The 21,244-nt window shown below is 40.3% G+C and overlaps 2 protein-coding genes across 2 annotated transcripts; both read left to right on the top strand.

Annotated features, from left to right (window-relative positions):
- The first annotated feature begins 873 nt into the window (after nt 1-873).
- Nucleotides 874-9,488, top strand: LOC127372600 (inter-alpha-trypsin inhibitor heavy chain H3-like). The gene is given in 23 exon segments (XM_051416506.1): nt 874-1,037; nt 1,363-1,392; nt 1,698-1,721; nt 2,540-2,694; nt 2,870-2,974; nt 3,091-3,253; nt 3,369-3,479; nt 3,593-3,721; nt 3,960-4,076; nt 4,164-4,332; nt 4,430-4,555; nt 4,664-4,845; nt 4,952-5,137; nt 5,221-5,360; nt 5,561-5,690; nt 5,692-5,722; nt 5,915-5,941; nt 6,050-6,112; nt 6,566-6,679; nt 6,801-7,002; nt 8,305-8,477; nt 8,753-8,864; nt 8,963-9,488. Coding segments are annotated over 23 exon segments (2,742 nt in total). The 5' UTR covers nt 874-923; the 3' UTR covers nt 9,102-9,488.
- Nucleotides 9,489-11,613: 2,125 nt separating this feature from the next.
- Nucleotides 11,614-20,270, top strand: LOC127372605 (inter-alpha-trypsin inhibitor heavy chain H3-like). The gene is made up of 22 exons (XM_051416512.1): nt 11,614-11,742; nt 12,068-12,097; nt 12,403-12,426; nt 13,244-13,398; nt 13,574-13,678; nt 13,795-13,957; nt 14,073-14,183; nt 14,297-14,425; nt 14,664-14,777; nt 14,865-15,033; nt 15,131-15,256; nt 15,365-15,546; nt 15,653-15,838; nt 15,922-16,061; nt 16,262-16,422; nt 16,615-16,641; nt 16,751-16,807; nt 17,262-17,375; nt 17,498-17,699; nt 19,087-19,259; nt 19,535-19,646; nt 19,745-20,270. Exons 1-22 carry the CDS (start codon nt 11,629-11,631, stop codon nt 19,881-19,883), a joined length of 2,733 nt encoding a protein of 910 aa, XP_051272472.1. The 5' UTR covers nt 11,614-11,628; the 3' UTR covers nt 19,884-20,270.
- Nucleotides 20,271-21,244: the final 974 nt, after the last annotated feature.

The raw sequence follows: 21,244 nt of genomic DNA, 5'->3' as shown, positions 1-21,244 counted from the left end.
GACAGTACCTCTAAATTATTCAAGCTTCTACATTTTTAATTTTTTTTTTTAAAAGTTTTTGGGTGATAAATTGTTTATTTTTTCATTATTACATCTAGTGGTACATGTAGCTCTGACTTATGAATTACATTCAACTATAGTATAGTATAGCTATAGCTATATTGTGATGCTTCCACTAGTAATCTTAAATTATTATTTATTGTGCCTTCAGTAGATAAATAAAACAACACTTGACTTTTTTTTCCAATTTAAAAAGTAGCATAAATAAGTGATCAAACCTGGATCGCTACTCAGGAAAAGCCGGCCACTAACCCTGTTGCTAGACCTTCAGGGGGCAAAGACTCACATTGTGGCAATTTTAATGATTCATGATAATTTAAAGCTGCTTTAATACATATTTTTATATGAATGAATCACACGACTATGTTTATTTGAGAAGGATTGCTCATATAGTGACAAACCCACAGACAATTATCACTGGACTTTGCAGTTCTCCTCAGTAGGCTACTAAGGAGCCTTTTAGTGTCTCTCAGCTCGTGGACAGTTGTTTTCAGATAAAAAAGCTCAGATAAACCCAACATACACCACTGGCTCAGCACCAAACAGCAGACCGAGCAGGTTAGCACAAGGCTGGGGACCCTAGTGTAGCATTTAGCAACTAAACAGTCAGATATTTCATTCAGAAGACTCACTGTTTAAGTTAAATTACGCTGTCATTCAGATTTCCTTATAGCACTTTACATAACACACACAGGCTGTTGAGGAATAACTCAGCAAATAGTTTCCACCAACACCTATTTAAACATATACAGACCTGTTGGTCATTACTCCAAGGCAACACACACACACACACTTTTTGTCCCTCCCACTGGGCAGACAACTTTTTGTTGTGAAGTCAGTCACTGTTCAGCAGAACTTTGGTCATGTCTGGACTGCTGGGTGTTCGACTGTTGCTGCTGTGGGGCAGCGCCTGCCTTTGGCTGCCCGGCCTCGCCCGGGGATCTCTGTTCATCTCCGGGGCCCATGAAGCTCTGCAGGTAACACACTGACTTTTTATACTCTGATCATAATTTGAAATCACATAATTTTATAGATGAAGTTTAATTTTGCGAGTATTCATTTAATGTGGTGGCTCCTGATCTGTTTCCTTATGAATAATCTCTGGAACACAAACTGTGCTCCTTCGGTCCTACTTTGCATATTAAACCCTACTCAGTTTTACTATTATATTTCTCCTTCCAACTTCTTCTCTTTGTGACACAGAATATAAAGTTTTTCTTACAAGCTACCTCATGTAATGTCAGTGTTTGTTTCTAATATCTTGGCACCATGTTGGTTCACTCTGCTGTATTTGTATTTCAGGAGACAAGAGGAGCTGCCAGATCACTGCAGGTATTTGAGAGAAACTACTTAGAGACAGACAGTCCTTTCATATAATGGTGAAATATTTCTGTTTGTACATTATGTACCAAGCTTGTAGTCATTGATAAATAACGTAACTGAATCATAATTACATAACTTAACCATTAAAATGAAATAAATATGGCTATATTTAAAGAGGTACATACATAATTAATTTATTAATAACATTAAGTAACAGTGGTAGTTGAAATTATCAACTTTGCGTAGTCTTAAATTTTGATTTTCCACATCTAAAAAGAATATTATCTAATTTAGCTTTTTGGTTTTTGTTGCAGAAACGAAGTACAACTGAGGTCACGGTAAGAAAAAAATCTGTTTGATGATGAGAAATATTAAATTCAGTTCAATACAACTTAGATAGAAGATAGAATAAGAAAGAAACAATACTAATCATCAAACCAGCAGAAGATGTATTTGAAATAATAAATAAATATAAATAAATGAGAAAACAACCTAGAAACTATGTAGGCTGTACAAGAGCACAGAAAATTACCGATACAGCTCAGAGCTAAGAGTAGCCATTACTTTTACAGGCAGGTAAATCTAGCGACGTCCTGGTAGGATCAGTATGTTTATTGATTTCCTGTGATTTGTCATAAAAAGACCTCAGATCTCTCTGTTTGACTCCAGTCATCTTTACTGTTAACCGCACCGTTCAGGCTGTTTCTGTCCTTCGCTGACAGGCTGCCCACCAGCAAAAAACAGTAAAGCTCAACAGACTCTCAACAAGAGACTGAACAACTGAGAATAACTGAACTCACACTGAACAAGAGTTTAGTTTTCAAATATCCACACTATCCCTCCTTAGAACACACAGCACCCAGGTTGACTCACCCAGTCTGCAAGATCACAACACTCCCAAAGTGGAATCAGTGACATGTCTTTTTAAAACATTTTTTCAAGCTGTTTTTTCTTTTTTTTCTTTGGCACCAGTCAGGGCAGCACTTTGTGGACTGGATCCAGCTGCAAAAACTGTCTGAAATGACATAAAAATAGCAGTTCTAACAGTGATTCACTGTATGAAAATGCTGAATGTGAAGTGCTTGTGATAGGAGGCTTCTCATACTCATTAGTGTTTAAATATTTCCATGTCCTTCTCCTTCTCCCTCGGTCTCAGGTGGAGGTGTACAGTGTGACAGTGGACTGCACTGTGACGTCTCGTTTCGCTCACACCGTCATGACCTCCAAGGCTCTGAACAAAGCAAACACCTCCCAGGAAATCTTCTTTGAAATGGAGCTGCCCAAGACTGCCTTCATCACTAACTTCAGCATGTCAGTGTGTCTCCACTCAAATGTTCACTCTGTTCCTCCTTGTATTGTGACCATTTGTGTGTGACAGCATTTATCCCTTTTCTGTTTCCCAGTTGATTTTTCTTCATGATACAGTTAGAGTTTGACCAGTTTCCTTAAGTTTCCTCATGTCATTCTCCATCTTTGTGCCTCACAGGGAAATTGACGGTCAGGTGTATGTTGGTGAGGTGAAGGAGAAAGAGAAAGCCAAGAAAGAGTATGAGAAGGCTGTTTCCTCTGGACAGACTGCTGGACTGGTCAAGTGAGTCATGATGGAAAATAGGAAACCCTAGTATTGTGAAAGAAAGAAACATATAGTATCAACATTTTTATATCCTTCCATTAGAGGTTGTCAGTTGAGTCTGTGTTTTTATACAGGGCTTCCGGAAGGAAGATGGAGAAGTTTTCAGTGTCTGTTAACATTGCAGCCAAAAGTAATGTGACTTTCATTCTGACCTACGAGGAGCTCCTTCAGAGGAAACAGGGCCAGTATGAAATTCTGACCCGAATTAAACCCAAACAAGCAGTGCAGGAGTTTCAGGTGAATCAGGGTTCACGTTCAAATTCTGCCTCTTGGTGATTTCAGATATTCTAAATGAGTGGTTTACTGAACAAATGTTCTCTGTCTCTGTGTGTGTTTGCCTGTGTGGAGACAGATTGTGACAAACATCTATGAGCCTCAGGGCATTTCTTATGTTGATGCCCATGCAACATTCCTCTCCAATGAGCTGCTCCCTCTGGTGGAGAAAACTGTCACTGACAACAAGGTACACGATACAACAGGCCTTGTCTCTGTTTTTTCCTGTCCTTTTATTCACATTAACAGTAAAATGACTGACCCCAGATTAAGAGTATTGACCGTATTGTATCCCATTGTCAGGCACACATCTCTTTCTCACCAACTCTGGAGCAGCAGAGGAAGTGTGCGAGTTGTGATGAAACGCTCATCGACGGAGATTTTATCATCAAGTATGATGTGAACCGAGTAGCGGGCCTCGGGGACATTCAGGTCAGCTCTCAACAAATACTGCACTCAGTATCTGCTGAATGTGCATTTAACTATATGCTTACTTAACTATACAGATTCACTTTAACACTGAATTCTAAAACAAAATTGATGAATCTGTAATTAGATTGCCCGACAGCATGAAAAGAATCAATCATATTTTAGGGAAAACATTGCCATTCTAATTTTTCCTTTATTCTTACATGTATGTTAGTGTTCCTTATGATTATCTCCCCTTCAGATTGTGAATGGATATTTTGTGCACTTCTTTGCTCCACCTGACCTGCCCAGAGTCCCTAAGAATGTAGTGTTTGTGATTGACAGAAGTGGATCAATGAGTGGAAGAAAGATGGTACAGGTGAGAGTCTGTTCAGACTGTTAATGTGCTTCTAATATACTGATGCCCATATTTTGACCTCTAACCTTGTAACTTTTGTTACTGTAGACACGAGAGGCATTGCTGGCTATCCTCAAAGATCTCCATGAGGAAGACTACTTTGCCCTCATCCAATTTGATGACAGAATCGATTCCTGGCAGAAATCACTCACCAAAGCAACCAAGGAAAATGTGGATCAAGCCATGATCTATGTCCAACAGATAAATTACCGTGGAGGTTAATAGAAAAACAAGTGACAGTAACTTAACTCAACTGCCTAAATGATAGAAATACACTCATACATTACACAATTTGGTGTGTGTTTCCCTTCTAGGAACTAATATCAATCAAGCAGTGTTGACAGGCGTGGAGATGCTGCTCAAAGATAGGAGGGAGAAGAAACTTCCAGAGAGGAGCGTTGATATGATTATTTTATTGACTGATGGAATGCCTAATTCGGGTGAGAAAGCAACTTGTGTCCATCCAACACTGTATATTTGTGTGGGTGCTCATTTGATTGATGCAATTTAACATTACATTCCTGCATATTGTATCTGTGCGCTTAAAGGAGAGTCCCATCTCCCAAGGATCCAAGAAAATGTGCGTTCTGCTATAAGAGGAAACATGTCTCTGTTCTGTCTTGGATTCGGAAATGATGTGGATTACTCTTTCCTGGATGTGATGAGCAAACAGAACAAAGGACTGGCCCGCAGAATTTTTGAGGGTTCAGATGCAACACTTCAACTTCAGGTGAAGGGTCTAGGCCATGAATACATTTTGGGGCCAATTTTTGCATTCTTGTTCAAAACTGTGTCACATTCCTCCACAATATGTAATCACAGTGCTTTTATTCCAGGGTTTCTATGATGAGGTGTCCAGCCCTCTGCTTTCAGACGTGGACATGCGTTATCCTGACAATGCAGTGGAATCGCTGACCACCAACCACTTTAACCAGTTGTTTAACGGCTCAGAGATCGTGGTAGCCGGTCGGCTGATGGACAACGACCTGGACAACTTCCTGGTGGAAGTGTTCGGCCAGGGGGTGAGGAGAAGAAAACGGCATAAACTTAGAGACAATGCTGAGAGAAGATGTTTTTATTTCTTCTACTTTTCTCTCCCCTGTAGTTTGAGGAGGACTTCATTGTGCAGGGACAGGCCAGTACTGTGGACTGGGGCGTGATGTACCCAGATGAAGAGTATATCTTTGGGGATTTCACAGAGCGTCTGTGGGCCTACCTCACCATCCAGCAGCTACTGGAGAAGAGGTCAGTTTGGGTAATTTCACTCTGCTTTAGCCAAGAAATATTTATTTCCTATTGGTCTCATGAAACTCTTTGTTAATGATATTTTGGGCATCGTCTGAGAGCCCCTGATAAATCTTGTAATATTCATTTATAGGTTCTGTTGTGGGTTTCTCAATGTCAGAGTCATATGTGGCAATTTCAGTAAATTGTTTTTCATGCAGCAAAAGTGGTGCCACAGACGAGAAAGCCAACGCCACAGCCAAGGCCCTGGACATGTCTCTGCAATACAGCTTTGTCACCCCACTCACCTCGATGGTGGTCACCAAACCTGAAACTGAGGACGGCACAGACACCCCCTCTCATTGCTGACAAGCTGACTGAGGGTAAGGGATGGAAAGAGAGGGTTTAAAACGTGATACTAAATAGGCTTTTCTGAACATGGCTGCAGTCAAGCTTTTTCTTCATAAGCAGAACTTACTGTTAAATTCTATTTTCTCAGCTATACCAGCAGAGGCTGGTGCTCCAGTATGAACTAGAATTGACCATGATGTTTTTGTCCATCTGTTTTTTGACAGAGCAAAGACAACAGGCAGAAAGAAACAGTATGTCACATCTTTTTTTAACCATATATTATTAAAAAGACATTCTGAGATGATTAAGTCAATGCACTGCATTTATTCTAACTTGAATTATATTGTTCCTGTGTGTAGTACATCGAAATTTACCTGTAACCCCCGTAAGCCATACTTACTCGTCAGCACCAACATATTTTGGTGAGTATATCTTTAATGCTTGCTGTCTGACAATATCTGTCATGTCCATCACAACAACTGTTAGATACATTACTAAGAACTTTTGTACAGTCCTAATGACTTGACTGATGCCTCCTTTTCATTTAGCACCATCAGCAGGTAAAAATCTTTTCCTATGCAGTGAAATATCTCAACATCCACTATATAGATTGTCACAAAATGTTTGGACAGTTATTCATGGTCCTCACACTCCCAAAGGCACCCACTCAATTTTGGTGGTAGCAAATGTTAACATGCTAACACGCTAAACTGTCATTGGTTAACACCGTCATTGAGGGCATGTTAGCATTCTGACATTAGTGTTTAGTGCGCCTTACAGAGCTGCTAGCATGACTGTAGACTCTTGGTGTTGTTGAAATGTTGTCATCAGCATGTTGAGCTTATACTGTGATTTTACTCTGGTGTCACCTGCAGTGGACGGAGATCCTCATTTCATGATCGAGCTGCCAGACAGAGATGACGCTCTGTGCTTCAACGTCAACGACAAACCAGGAACCATTTTCAACCTGGTCAGAGACCCAAACTCAGGTTAGCCCCAAGTCCTAAGATGCGGCTCCTTGTGTATTTTTTTTTTTTCCTTTTAACTACACATGTAGACCTAATACTCCACACCGTTAGTTTGTGACTGAATCCCATGTTGTTTCCTCAGGTATTTTGGTGAATGGCCAGATTATCGGAGACAAGAAGATTCCCCCTGATGGTAAAATCAACACCTACTTTTGGCGTTTTGGCATCATCCACCAGACTCTGGGGGTGAAGCTGGAGGTGGACACTGAGGTCATCTCGGTGTTCCAGGACGGCAAATGGGTTAAGCTGCTGTGGTCTGATGCAGCTTCTCTCAAGGGACTCAAGTGAGTGGTGGCATTTCTGGTACAGCCTCAAACTGGTTTCATTCCTATTTGACTAATAGAGTCTTTATTGTTTGCATAAATAATCATGTTTCCTCCTCTGCTCCTCTGCTGTGTGGTGTCCCTCAGGGGTCGATTCTTGGTCCAGTTCTGTTTTCCCTGTACATGCTTCCTCTGGGTCATTTGTTCAGCCGCTTCCATGACATGTCATACCACTGTTATGCCGATGATACACAGATAATAATTTTCTCCACCTAAACCACCTGACAAAACTGAAATAATTGTTCTGGGCCCTGAAAACTTTGTCACTGCAGTTGATCAGTTTATTGGACCATTACGCACAAATATCAAACCCACTGCTAAGAATCTGGGTATCATCTTTGACCAGTATATGACATTTGACCTTCATGTTACAAAACTTGTCCAGTCCTGTTTCCTGCAGCTACGAATTATTGCAAAAATAAATAATATAGTATAAATAAAGTTTCTTGTCCTCCAGTGATCTCACACTATTAATTCACACCTTCATTTTCTCCCATCTTGATTAATGCAATTCCTTCTACACGTGGCTCATTCAAGCTTCGTTAAATCGTTTACAGTTAGTACAAAATGCAGCCGCCAGACTTTTTAACCACAATTACTCCTGTTCTCACATCCCTTCATTAGCTTCCTGTAAAATTCAGAATCAACTATAAGATCTTACTGATTACATATAAGACACTTCATGACCTTGCCCCCAGTTACATTTCAGATCTCCTTGTTCCTCATTCCACTCCTCGGCCACTTCGCTCCTCAAATCTATAATCCTTTAATCCATTCCCTGCTCTAACTGTAAAACTAAAGGTGACTGTGCCTTCGCTGTTTTAGCCCCAACATTGTGGAACAGTCTTCCCTAATCACTGAATCTGTGGACTGTTTTAAGTGGCTCCTGAAAACCCATCTCTACAGGCAAACCTTTTTATAGATCTCCTTGTTTGTTTTCTCATCTGTCGCCTCTCTTTTAATTTTCCTTCCCCCTTGTTTTATCCTCCTTATGTTTGTCTTTACATGCTCTCTATGTATGTTTGATTGGGTATGGTTATGCATGTACATATTTATATGGTATACCCGCATGTATGTTTGTTATTTGTAAAGCACTTTGGACCTCTGTGTTAAAAAGGTGCTATATAAATAACGCTTTACTTACTTACTTACTTATTTACTTACCATCACATCTCCCCCAGTGAAAGAGAATTATCCCTTTACATGAGAAATATGAAATGTGTAATCCAGTTCAGAATCATTAATAAACATCTTCTCCTCCAGTGTGGATCTTCTCTTGACCAAGGATCGCAGCCTAACGGTAACTCTTAAAGATTCAGTCAAATTTGTCATCCTGCTACACAAAGTGTGGAAGAAGCACCCATACCACCGGGACTATTTGGGTTTCTACACCCTGGACAGCCACCTCCTGTCCCCGTCTGTTCACGGCCTGCTAGGTACAACATGACACACACGTTAGAGAATAGACTGCATGGTTTAAGGTTTAATTAGCAGGTCTAAAGAAGTGATATCGATTTAGTTTCAGTTGTTGTGGTTTATATTAAAAAAAAGATCATGCTAAAATACATTGACACAGACTCAATCAGGAAACACTGGGGTTGTTACCTTATGATATAATGAAGCTCAAATTATTTTGGCATTTTGCAACTATTACTAGTGGAGAGACACAGCGCCAGAATGATTATATTTGTGGTCTTGGTTCATCCTCCAGGTCAGTTCTACCATGGGATTGAATATGAGGTGACAAACCTGCGTCCCGGTGAAGTCCCAGAGAAACCAGACGCCACCATGTTTGTGAAAGGACAGGAGCTCAATGTGACCAGGTACACTACATTGCTCTGTGCATGTAATGTTAATTTAAATTAATATTTGTTCTTGATATATCATTTGTTCAACATGACATTTGTGTGTCTGTCCACAGAGGCTGGCAGAGAGACTTCAGGAGGGATATGAAGAATGGAGAAAATGTTCCCTGCTGGTTCATTCACAGTAATGGAACCGGCCTCCTTGATGGAGATGCAACAGACTACATTGTGTCGGGCCTTTTTAAAACTGTTTAAAAAGAGGTTACACATCAGTGTCTACCACAGAAATCATCCAAATCACAGTCATACAATACATATTAAAATCTGCTAAAAATAGGCTTCATTCACAGCATAGTATTGACAATTTCACAGTTTTAGTCAATTGCACCGGTGTAATTGTAAGAATTATCAGTTACACTATCCCAGAATAGTGAGAAGTGCTGGAGGACAGCTTCAGCAATCATTTGTATCGAAATAAATGGGACGCACTTCTTAAATATGAACTCGAGCTGGATTGTGTATTGTATTAAAAAGTGTTTTGTCAGGAGCTACACTGATGAAAAGGTCTGTTACAGTTCATGTGAAGACTACTGTAATCCTGAACTAAATGATACCAAATAAATGATAAAGAGTGGTGACAAATTAGTGAAACTGTTTCTTTATGGTCAGACTGATTATTGTTGTACTTCAGGAAATATCAACACTTAACAGTGATTGATATTGGTTTAATGACCTTATTCACATTTCGGAATGTGGAGAAGAAATAAATAAAGACGGGTGACAAATTAAAGGAAAAACCTGAATGAATGAATGAGTGGACGAACATGACAAATGCACGTACTTTCATACAGGACATGAGGGGTCTTTGAATGGTTGATGAGAATGAAAATGATGTGAATCAATTGAACACCTATGGGTGGATGGAGAGGGTTCCAGAGATAGGAGGTTTGTATTGGTTTTGCCTTTAAATTGGCACCCATTTGTACATCTATGAAAGGCAAAATCCCATGATTTATAAAACCTTACTGCACTTCGTGTGGAAAACACACAAACACACACACACACACACACACACGCACACACACACGTACACCTTGAAATCTAACGACAGATAGACAGATCGGGAATAGATGAAAATAACATCAGTTGATCACACATAATGTGGGTGGAGTATAACTCTTATGGCAAGACTTGATTCCCACATGCCTCGACTTCTGTCCACACTTGTTTTCAGCCATGCAGGAGAAGAGGCTCTTCTGTTTCCCAGGCATGTCAACAGTGTGGAGAGTCATGCTGCTGTGGGTCTGCACAGCAGCATACATACACAGGTATTTACAATAAGCTGCATGTGCTGCATCAGCATGTAAACAAATATCTGTTATGCTTTTTTCTATGTTCAGCTATTACCTTTGAATTTTTCTTTTTTGAGTTGATCTTTCCATTGAAACATCTACAGGTACACCAGGAAGTGATGTGCTTTGCATGTCCGACACCAGCAACAGTGTTAAAGAAGATTTGATTCCATAAATACCAAGGCTGTACCAGAAAAGTGCCACAGAAAATGAAATGCCAAAGCAGTGGTGGCCCGGTCATCTCCAAAGACACATAAGCATTGAAAGCTTAGAGGAAATATCCTATAAATCTGCTTTTTGTTTTTTTTAACCTGCTAAATTGGTATGGTTTGCATTTCTAACCTATTCTTGTTATTTGGGGATGTGATATCTTAACTCTGTTGCAAATCCAAGTCAAATCTCAAGTCAGTCCAAACAAGTCCAAGTCAAAGTCTCAAATCTGTTTATGCATGCCTTTAAAGTCAGGTGCCACCTCTTTTAGCATAAGTCTCCACAAGTAAATTGCAAGTCAAAATTCAAGCAAGACAATACAAGACTTAATAATTCAAGTTGTGCAGCTATGTTCGGCCTGCCTCTGTCTTTTTCACGCACGTTTCTTTTAGATGTGTTAAAGATGTGTGTCTTAAATTCTCACAGCAGTAAAGTCAAAGTCAAGTCATAATTTTTGTGACTGATGCATTGTGAGACGGGTCTAGTAATAGTGGTCTTGGTTGTTGTCCGTGTCAGACTGTTTGCCATCAATTTTTAAGACTCGTCTAAAAAAACAGCATGTCCTCTCAGAACTTGTAATAACTCAGTCTCCACTAGTTGCTCCCATTGAGTAGATATAAAGCCCAGTTCACCACTCCAGTATGCCCGATTGTCAGTGTTGCTTCCCAGCCTACCCTGTCTGTGGTTGACTGTTTATTCGTGCCAGCTTGTTTGTTGTGTGACCTTTTCCCACACCTGCATTAAATCCTTTGTCTGGTTCTGGGGTCACACCTTGCTTTCCAGACATGTCACTGCAATGCTTACTTAATATTCTTAAAAACTTTCTCTAAAAGATATTTTATTAAACATGGAGGTGGCAGCTTTAATGAAAAAGCATGGATGCTTCAGATAGGGACTTCAAATGAATCGTTGGTACAGTTGTTGGTGCTTTTGTGATATTTTCCACTGGACTCTGGGTGTCAAGCTCATTATGTTTCCAATTTAGGTTTAAGTTTGGTGTCAGTCCTACAATCATTCACACACTTTCAGCCTGAGCACAGATATTCCATTTGAGCTTTTAGAAGTACCAATGTTTGCCCCAGGGCCTCCTGCACATTGAGCTCAGGCCTGTTGGTCAATATTCCAAGGCAACACACACACACACTTTTTGTCCCTCCCCCTAGGCAGACAACTTTTTTTCTCAGGAGTGAAGGCAGTCACTGTTCAGCAGAACCTTGGTCATGTCTGGACTGCTGGGTGTTCGACTGTTGCTGCTGTGGGGCAGCGCCTGCCTTTGGCTGCCCGGCCTGGCCCGGGGATCTCTGTTCATCTCCGGGGCCCATGAAGCTCTGCAGGTAACACACTGACTTTTTATACTCTGATCATAATTTGAAATCACATAATTTTATAGATGAAGTTTAATTTTGCGAGTATTCATTTAATGTGGTGGCTCCTGATCTGTTTCCTTATGAATAATCTCTGGAACACAAACTGTGCTCCTTCGGTCCTACTTTGCATATTAAACCCTACTCAGTTTTACTATTATATTTCTCCTTCCAACTTCTTCTCTTTGTGACACAGAATATAAAGTTTTTCTTACAAGCTACCTCATGTAATGTCAGTGTTTGTTTCTAATATCTTGGCACTATGTTGGTTCACTCTGCTGTATTTGTATTTCAGGAGACAAGAGGAGCTGCCAGATCACTGCAGGTATTTGAGAGAAACTACTTAGAGACAGACAGTCCTTTCATATAATGGTGAAATATTTCTGTTTGTACATTATGTACCAAGCTTGTAGTCATTGATAAATAACGTAACTGAATCATAATTACATAACTTAACCATTAAAATGAAATAAATATGGCTATATTTAAAGAGGTACATACATAATTAATTTATTAATAACATTAAGTAACAGTGGTAGTTGAAATTATCAACTTTGCGTAGTCTTAAATTTTGATTTTCCACATCTAAAAAGAATATTATCTAATTTAGCTTTTTGGTTTTTGTTGCAGAAACGAAGTACAACTGAGGTCACGGTAAGAAAAAAATGATGAGAAATATTAAATTCAGTTCAATACAACTTAGATAGAAGATAGAATAAGAAAGAAACAATACTAATCATCAAACCAGCAGAAGATGTATTTGAAATTGGTAATAAATAAATATAAATAAATGAGAAAACAACCTAGAAACTATGTAGGCTGTACAAGAGCACAGAAAATTACCGATACAGCTCAGAGCTAAGAGTAGCCATTACTTTTACAGGCAGGTAAATCTAGCGACGTCCTGGTAGGATCAGTATGTTTATTGATTTCCTGTGATTTGTTGGTCATAAAAAGACCTCAGATCTCTCTGTTTGACTCCAGTCATCTTTACTGTTAACCGCACCGTTCAGGCTGTTTCTGTCCTTCGCTGACAGGCTGCCCACCAGCAATAAACAGTAAAGCTCAACAGACTCTCAACAAGAGACTGAACAACTGAGAATAACTGAACTCACACTGAACAAGAGTTTAGTTTTCAAATATCCACACTATCCCTCCTTAGAACACACAGCACCCAGGTTGACTCACCCAGTCTGCAAGATCACAACACTCCCAAAGTGGAATCAGTGACATGTCTTTTTAAAACATTTTTTCAAGCTGTTTTTCTTTTTTTTTCTTTGGCACCAGTCAGGGCAGCACTTTGTGGACTGGATCCAGCTGCAAAAACTGTCTGAAATGACATAAAAATAGCAGTTCTAACAGTGATTCACTGTATGAAAATGCTGAATGTGAAGTGCTTGTGATAGGAGGCTTCTCATACTCATTAGTGTTTAAAAATTCCCATGTCCTTCTCCTTCTCCCTCGGTCTCAGGTGGAGGTGTACAGTGTGACAGTGGACTGCACTGTGACGTCTCGTTTCGCTCACACCGTCATGACCTCCAAGGCTCTGAACAAAGCAAACACCTCCCAGGAAATCTTCTTTGAAATGGAGCTGACCAAGACTGCCTTCATCACTAACTTCAGCATGTCAGTGTGTCTCCACTCAAATGTTCACTCTGTTCCTCCTTGTATTGTGACCATTTGTGTGTGACAGCATTTATCCCTTTTCTGTTTCCCAGTTGATTTTTCTTCATGATACAGTTAGAGTTTGACCAGTTTCCTTAAGTTTCCTCATGTCATTCTCCATCTTTGTGCCTCACAGGGAAATTGACGGTCAGGTGTATGTTGGTGAGGTGAAGGAGAAAGAGAAAGCCAAGAAAGAGTATGAGAAGGCTGTTTCCTCTGGACAGACTGCTGGACTGGTCAAGTGAGTCATGATGGAAAATAGGAAACCCTAGTATTGTGAAAGAAAGAAACATATAGTATCAACATTTTTATATCCTTCCATTAGAGGTTGTCAGTTGAGTCTGTGTTTTTATACAGGGCTTCCGGAAGGAAGATGGAGAAGTTTTCAGTGTCTGTTAACATTGCAGCCAAAAGTAATGTGACTTTCATTCTGACCTACGAGGAGCTCCTTCAGAGGAAACAGGGCCAGTATGAAATTCTGACCCGAATTAAACCCAAACAAGCAGTGCAGGAGTTTCAGGTGAATCAGGGTTCACGTTCAAATTCTGCCTCTTGGTGATTTCAGATATTCTAAATGAGTGGTTTACTGAACAAATGTTCTCTGTCTCTGTGTGTGTTTGCCTGTGTGGAGACAGATTGTGACAAACATCTATGAGCCTCAGGGCATTTCTTATGTTGATGCCCATGCAACATTCCTCTCCAATGAGCTGCTCCCTCTGGTGGAGAAAACTGTCACTGACAACAAGGTACACGATACAACAGGCCTTGTCTCTGTTTTTTCCTGTCCTTTTATTCACATTAACAGTAAAATGACTGACCCCAGATTAAGAGTATTGACCGTATTGTATCCCATTGTCAGGCACACATCTCTTTCTCACCAACTCTGGAGCAGCAGAGGAAGTGTGCGAGTTGTGATGAAACGCTCATCGACGGAGATTTTATCATCAAGTATGATGTGAACCGAGTAGCGGGCCTCGGGGACATTCAGGTCAGCTCTCAACAAATACTGCACTCAGTATCTGCTGAATGTGCATTTAACTATATGCTTACTTAACTATACAGATTCACTTTAACACTGAATTCTAAAACAAAATTGATGAATCTGTAATTAGATTGCCCGACAGCATGAAAAGAATCAATCATATTTTAGGGAAAACATTGCCATTCTAATTTTTCCTTTATTCTTACATGTATGTTAGTGTTCCTTATGATTATCTCCCCTTCAGATTGTGAATGGATATTTTGTGCACTTCTTTGCTCCACCTGACCTGCCCAGAGTCCCTAAGAATGTAGTGTTTGTGATTGACAGAAGTGGATCAATGAGAAGAAAGATGGTACAGGTGAGAGTCTGTTCAGACTGTTAATGTGCTTCTAATATACTGATGCCCATATTTTGACCTCTAACCTTGTAACTTTTGTTACTGTAGACACGAGAGGCATTGCTGGCTATCCTCAAAGATCTCCATGAGGAAGACTACTTTGCCCTCATCCAATTTGATGACAGAATCGATTCCTGGCAGAAATCACTCACCAAAGCAACCAAGGAAAATGTGGATCAAGCCATGATCTATGTCCAACAGATAAATGACCGTGGAGGTTAATAGAAAAACAAGTGACAGTAACTTAACTCAACTGCCTAAATGATAGAAATACACTCATACATTACACAATTTGGTGTGTGTTTCCCTTCTAGGAACTGATATCAATCAAGCAGTGTTGACAGGCGTGGAGATGCTGCTCAAAGATAGGAGGGAGAAGAAACTTCCAGAGAGGAGCGTTGATATGATTATTTTATTGACTGATGGAATGCCTAATTCGGGTGAGAAAGCAACTTGTGTCCATCCAACACTGTATATTTGTGTGGGTGCTCATTTGATTGATGCAATTTAACATTACATTCCTGCATATTGTATCTGTGCGCTTAAAGGAGAGTCCCATCTCCCCAGGATCCAAGAAAATGTGCGTTCTGCTATAAGAGGAAACATGTCTCTGTTCTGTCTTGGATTCGGAAATGATGTGGATTACTCTTTCCTGGATGTGATGAGCAAACAGAACAAAGGACTGGCCCGCAGAATTTTTGAGGGTTCAGATGCAACACTTCAACTTCAGGTGAAGGGTCTAGGCCATGAATACATTTTGGGGCCAATTTTTGCATTCTTGTTCAAAACTGTGTCACATTCCTCCACAATATGTAATCACAGTGCTTTTATTCCAGGGTTTCTATGATGAGGTGTCCAGCCCTCTGCTTTCAGACGTGGACATGCGTTATCCTGACAATGCAGTGGAATCGCTGACCACCAACCACTTTAACCAGTTGTTTAACGGCTCAGAGATCGTGGTAGCCGGTCGGCTGATGGACAACGACCTGGACAACTTCCTGGTGGAAGTGTTCGGCCAGGGGGTGAGGAGAAGAAAACGGCATAAACTTAGAGACAATGCTGAGAGAAGATGTTTTTATTTCTTCTACTTTTCTCTCCCCTGTAGTTTGAGGAGGACTTCATTGTGCAGGGACAGGCCAGTACTGTGGACTGGGGCGTGATGTACCCAGATGAAGAGTATATCTTTGGGGATTTCACAGAGCGTCTGTGGGCCTACCTCACCATCCAGCAGCTACTGGAGAAGAGGTCAGTTTGGGTAATTTCACTCTGCTTTAGCCAAGAAATATTTATTTCCTATTGGTCTCATGAAACTCTTTGTTAATGATATTTTGGGCATCGTCTGAGAGCCCCTGATAAATCTTGTAATATTCATTTATAGGTTCTGTTGTGGGTTTCTCAATGTCAGAGTCATATGTGGCAATTTCAGTAAATTGTTTTTCATGCAGCAAAAGTGGTGCCACAGACGAGAAAGCCAACGCCACAGCCAAGGCCCTGGACATGTCTCTGCAATACAGCTTTGTCACCCCACTCACCTCGATGGTGGTCACCAAACCTGAAACTGAGGACGGCACAGACACCCCTCTCATTGCTGACAAGCTGACTGAGGGTAAGGGATGGAAAGAGAGGGTTTAAAACGTGATACTAAATAGGCTTTTCTGAACATGGCTGCAGTCAAGCTTTTTCTTCATGAGCAGAACTTAGTGTTAAATTCTATTTTCTCAGCTATACCAGCAGAGGCTGGTGCTCCAGTATGAACTAGAATTGACCATGATGTTTTTGTCCATCTGTTTTTTGACAGAGCAAAGACAACAGGCAGAAAGAAACAGTATGTCACATCTTTTTTTTAACCATATATTATTAAAAAGACATTCTGAGATGATTAAGTCAATGCACTGCATTTATTCTAACTTGAATTATATTGTTCCTGTGTGTAGTACATTTACCTGTAACCCCCGTAAGCCATACTTACTCGTCAGCACCAACATATTTTGGTGAGTATATCTTTAATGCTTGCTGTCTGACAATATCTGTCATGTCCATCACAACAACTGTTAGATACATTACTAAGAACTTTTGTACAGTCCTAATGACTTGACTGATGCCTCCCTTTTCATTTAGCACCATCAGCAGGTAAAAATCTTTTCCTATGCAGTGAAATATCTCAACATCCACTATATAGATTGTCACAAAATGTTTGGACAGTTATTCATGGTCCTCACACTCCCAAAGGCACCCACTCAATTTTGGTGGTAGCAAATGTTAACATGCTAACACGCTAAACTGTCATTGGTTAACACCGTCATTGAGGGCATGTTAGCATTCTGACATTAGTGTTTAGTGCGCCTTACAGAGCTGCTAGCATGACTGTAGACTCTTGGTGTTATTGAAATGTTGTCATCAGCATGTTGAGCTTATACTGTGATTTTACTCTGGTGTCACCTGCAGTGGACGGAGATCCTCATTTCATGATCGAGCTGCCAGACAGAGATGACGCTCTGTGCTTCAACGTCAACGACAAACCAGGAACCATTTTCAACCTGGTCAGAGACCCAAACTCAGGTTAGCCCCAAGTCCTAAGATGCAGCTCCTTGTGTTTTGTTTTTTTTTTCCTTTTAACTACACATGTAGACCTAATACTCCACACAGTTAGTTTGTGACTGAATCCCATGTTGTTTCCTCAGGTATTTTGGTGAATGGCCAGATTATCGGAGACAAGAAGATTCCCCCTGATGGTAAAATCAACACCTACTTTTGGCGTTTTGGCATCATCCACCAGACTCTGGGGGTGAAGCTGGAGGTGGACACTGAGGTCATCTTGGTGTTCCAGGACGGCAAATGGGTTAAGCTGCTGTGGTCTGATGCAGCTTCTCTCAAGGGACTCAAGTGAGTGGTGGCATTTCTGGTACAGCCTCAAACTGGTTTCATTCCTATTTGACTAATAGAGTCTTTATTGTCTGCATAAATAATCATGTTTCCTCCTCTGCTCCTCTGCTGTGTGGTGTCCCTCAGGGGTCGATTCTTGGTCCAGTTCTGTTTTCCCTGTACATGCTTCCTCTGGGTCATTTGTTCAGCCGCTTCCATGACATGTCATACCACTGTTATGCCGATGATACACAGATCTACTTTTCTGCGAAACCCAATGACCTGAATCAACTGTCCTCTCTCTATTAGTGCTTAGCTGCCACCAAAGAGTGGATGTCTCTTAATTTTCTCCACCTAAACCACCTGACAAAACTGAAATAATTGTTCTGGGCCCTGAAAACTTTGTCACTGCAGTTGATCAGTTTATTGGACCATTACGCACAAATATCAAACCCACTGCTAAGAATCTGGGTATCATCTTTGACCAGTATATGACATTTGACCTTCATGTTACAAAACTTGTCCAGTCCTGTTTCCTGCAGCTACGAATTATTGCAAAAATAAATAATATAGTATAAATAAAGTTTCTTGTCCTCCAGTGATCTCACACTATTAATTCACACCTTCATTTTCTCCCATCTTGATTAATGCAATTCCTTCTACACGTGGCTCATTCAAGCTTCGTTAAATCGTTTACAGTTAGTACAAAATGCAGCCGCCAGACTTTTAACCACAATTACTCCTGTTCTCACATCCCTTCATTAGCTTCCTGTAAAATTCAGAATCAACTATAAGATCTTACTGATTACATATAAGACACTTCATGACCTTGCCCCCAGTTACATTTCAGATCTCCTTGTTCCTCATTCCACTCCTCGGCCACTTCGCTCCTCAAATCTATAATCCTTTAATCCATTCCCTGCTCTAACTGTAAAACTAAAGGTGACTGTGCCTTCGCTGTTTTAGCCCCAACATTGTGGAACAGTCTTCCCTAATCACTGAATCTGTGGACTGTTTTAAGTGGCTCCTGAAAACCCATCTCTACAGGCAAACCTTTTTATAGATCTCCTTGTTTGTTTTCTCATCTGTCGCCTCTCTTTTAATTTTCCTTCCCCCTTGTTTTATCCTCCTTATGTTTGTCTTTACATGCTCTCTATGTATGTTTGATTGGGTATGGTTATGCATGTACATATTTATATGGTATACCCGCATGTATGTTTGTTATTTGTAAAGCACTTTGGACCTCTGTGTTAAAAAGGTGCTATATAAATAACGCTTTACTTACTTACTTACTTACTTATTTACTTACCATCACATCTCCCCCAGTGAAAGAGAATTATCCCTTTACATGAGAAATATGAAATGTGTAATCCAGTTCAGAATCATTAATAAACATCTTCTCCTCCAGCGTGGATCTTCTCTTGACCAAGGATCGCAGCCTAACGGTAACTCTTAAAGATTCAGTCAAATTTGTCATCCTGCTACACAAAGTGTGGAAGAAGCACCCATACCACCGGGACTATTTGGGTTTCTACACCCTGGACAGCCACCTCCTGTCCCCGTCTGTTCACGGCCTGCTAGGTACAACATGACACACACGTTAGAGAATAGACTGCATGGTTTAAGGTTTAATTAGCAGGTCTAAAGAAGTGATATCGATTTAGTTTCAGTTGTTGTGGTTTATATTAAAAAAAAGATCATGCTAAAATACATTGACACAGACTCAATCAGGAAACACTGGGGTTGTTACCTTATGATATAATGAAGCTCAAATTATTTTGGCATTTTGCAACTATTACTAGTGGAGAGACACAGCGCCAGAATGATTATATTTGTGGTCTTGGTTCATCCTCCAGGTCAGTTCTACCATGGGATTGAATATGAGGTGACAAACCTGCGTCCCGGTGAAGTCCCAGAGAAACCAGACGCCACCATGTTTGTGAAAGGACAGGAGCTCAATGTGACCAGGTACACTACATTGCTCTGTGCATGTAATGTTAATTTAAATTAATATTTGTTCTTGATATATCATTTGTTCAACATGACATTTGTGTGTCTGTCCACAGAGGCTGGCAGAGAGACTTCAGGAGGGATATGAAGAATGGAGAAAATGTTCCCTGCTGGTTCATTCACAGTAATGGAACCGGCCTCCTTGATGGAGATGCAACAGACTACATTGTGTCGGGCCTTTTTAAAACTGTTTAAAAAGAGGTTACACATCAGTGTCTACCACAGAAATCATCCAAATCACAGTCATACAATACATATTAAAATCTGCTAAAAATAGGCTTCATTCACAGCATAGTATTGACAATTTCACAGTTTTAGTCAATTGCACCGGTGTAATTGTAAGAATTATCAGTTACACTATCCCAGAATAGTGAGAAGTGCTGGAGGACAGCTTCAGCAATCATTTGTATCGAAATAAATGGGACGCACTTCTTAAATATGAACTCGAGCTGGATTGTGTATTGTATTAAAAAGTGTTTTGTCAGGAGCTACACTGATGAAAAGGTCTGTTACAGTTCATGTGAAGACTACTGTAATCCTGAACTAAATGATACCAAATAAATGATAAAGAGTGGTGACAAATTAGTGAAACTGTTTCTTTATGGTCAGACTGATTATTGTTGTACTTCAGGAAATATCAACACTTAACAGTGATTGATATTGGTTTAATGACCTTATTCACATTTCGGGATGTGGAGAAGAAATAAATAAAGACGGGTGACAAATTAAAGGAAAAACCTGAATGAATGAGTGGACGAACATGACAAATGCACGTACTTTCATACAGGACATGAGGGGTCTTTGAATGGTTGATGAGAATGAAAATGATGTGAATCAATTGAACACCTATGGGTGGATGGAGAGGGTTCCAGAGATAGGAGGTTTGTATTGGTTTTGCCTTTAAATTGGCACCCATTTGTACATCTATGAAAGGCAAAATCCCATGATATAAAACCTTACTGCACTTCGTGTGGAAAACACACGAACACACACACACACGCACACACACACGTACACCTTGAAATCTAACGACAGATAGACAGATCGGGAATAGATGAAAATAACATCAGTTGATCACACATAATGTGGGTGGAGTATAACTCTTATGGCAAGACTTGATTCCCACATGCCTCGACTTCTGTCCACACTTGTTTTCAGCCATGCAGGAGAAGAGGCTTTTCTGTTTCCCAGGCATGTCAACAGTGTGGAGAGTCATGCTGCTGTGGGTCTGCACAGCAGCATACATACACAGGTATTTACAATAAGCTGCATGTGCTGCATCAGCATGTAAACAAATATCTGTTATGCTTTTTTCTATGTTCAGCTATTACCTTTGAATTTTTCTTTTTTGAGTTGATCTTTCCATTGAAACATCTACAGGTACACCAGGAAGTGATGTGCTTTGCATGTCCGACACCAGCAACAGTGTTAAAGAAGATTTGATTCCATAAATACCAAGGCTGTACCAGAAAAGTGCCACAGAAAATGAAATGCCAAAGCAGTGGTGGCCCGGTCATCTCCAAAGACACATAAGCATTGAAAGCTTAGAGGAAATA

The sequence above is a fragment of the Dicentrarchus labrax genome, unplaced genomic scaffold, assembly GCF_905237075.1.
Source record: "Dicentrarchus labrax unplaced genomic scaffold, dlabrax2021, whole genome shotgun sequence".
In the NCBI taxonomy this organism is placed as follows: domain Eukaryota; kingdom Metazoa; phylum Chordata; class Actinopteri; family Moronidae; genus Dicentrarchus; species Dicentrarchus labrax.
Note: the sequence above shows the minus strand (reverse complement) of the source record. Positions and strands in the feature narration are given on the sequence as shown.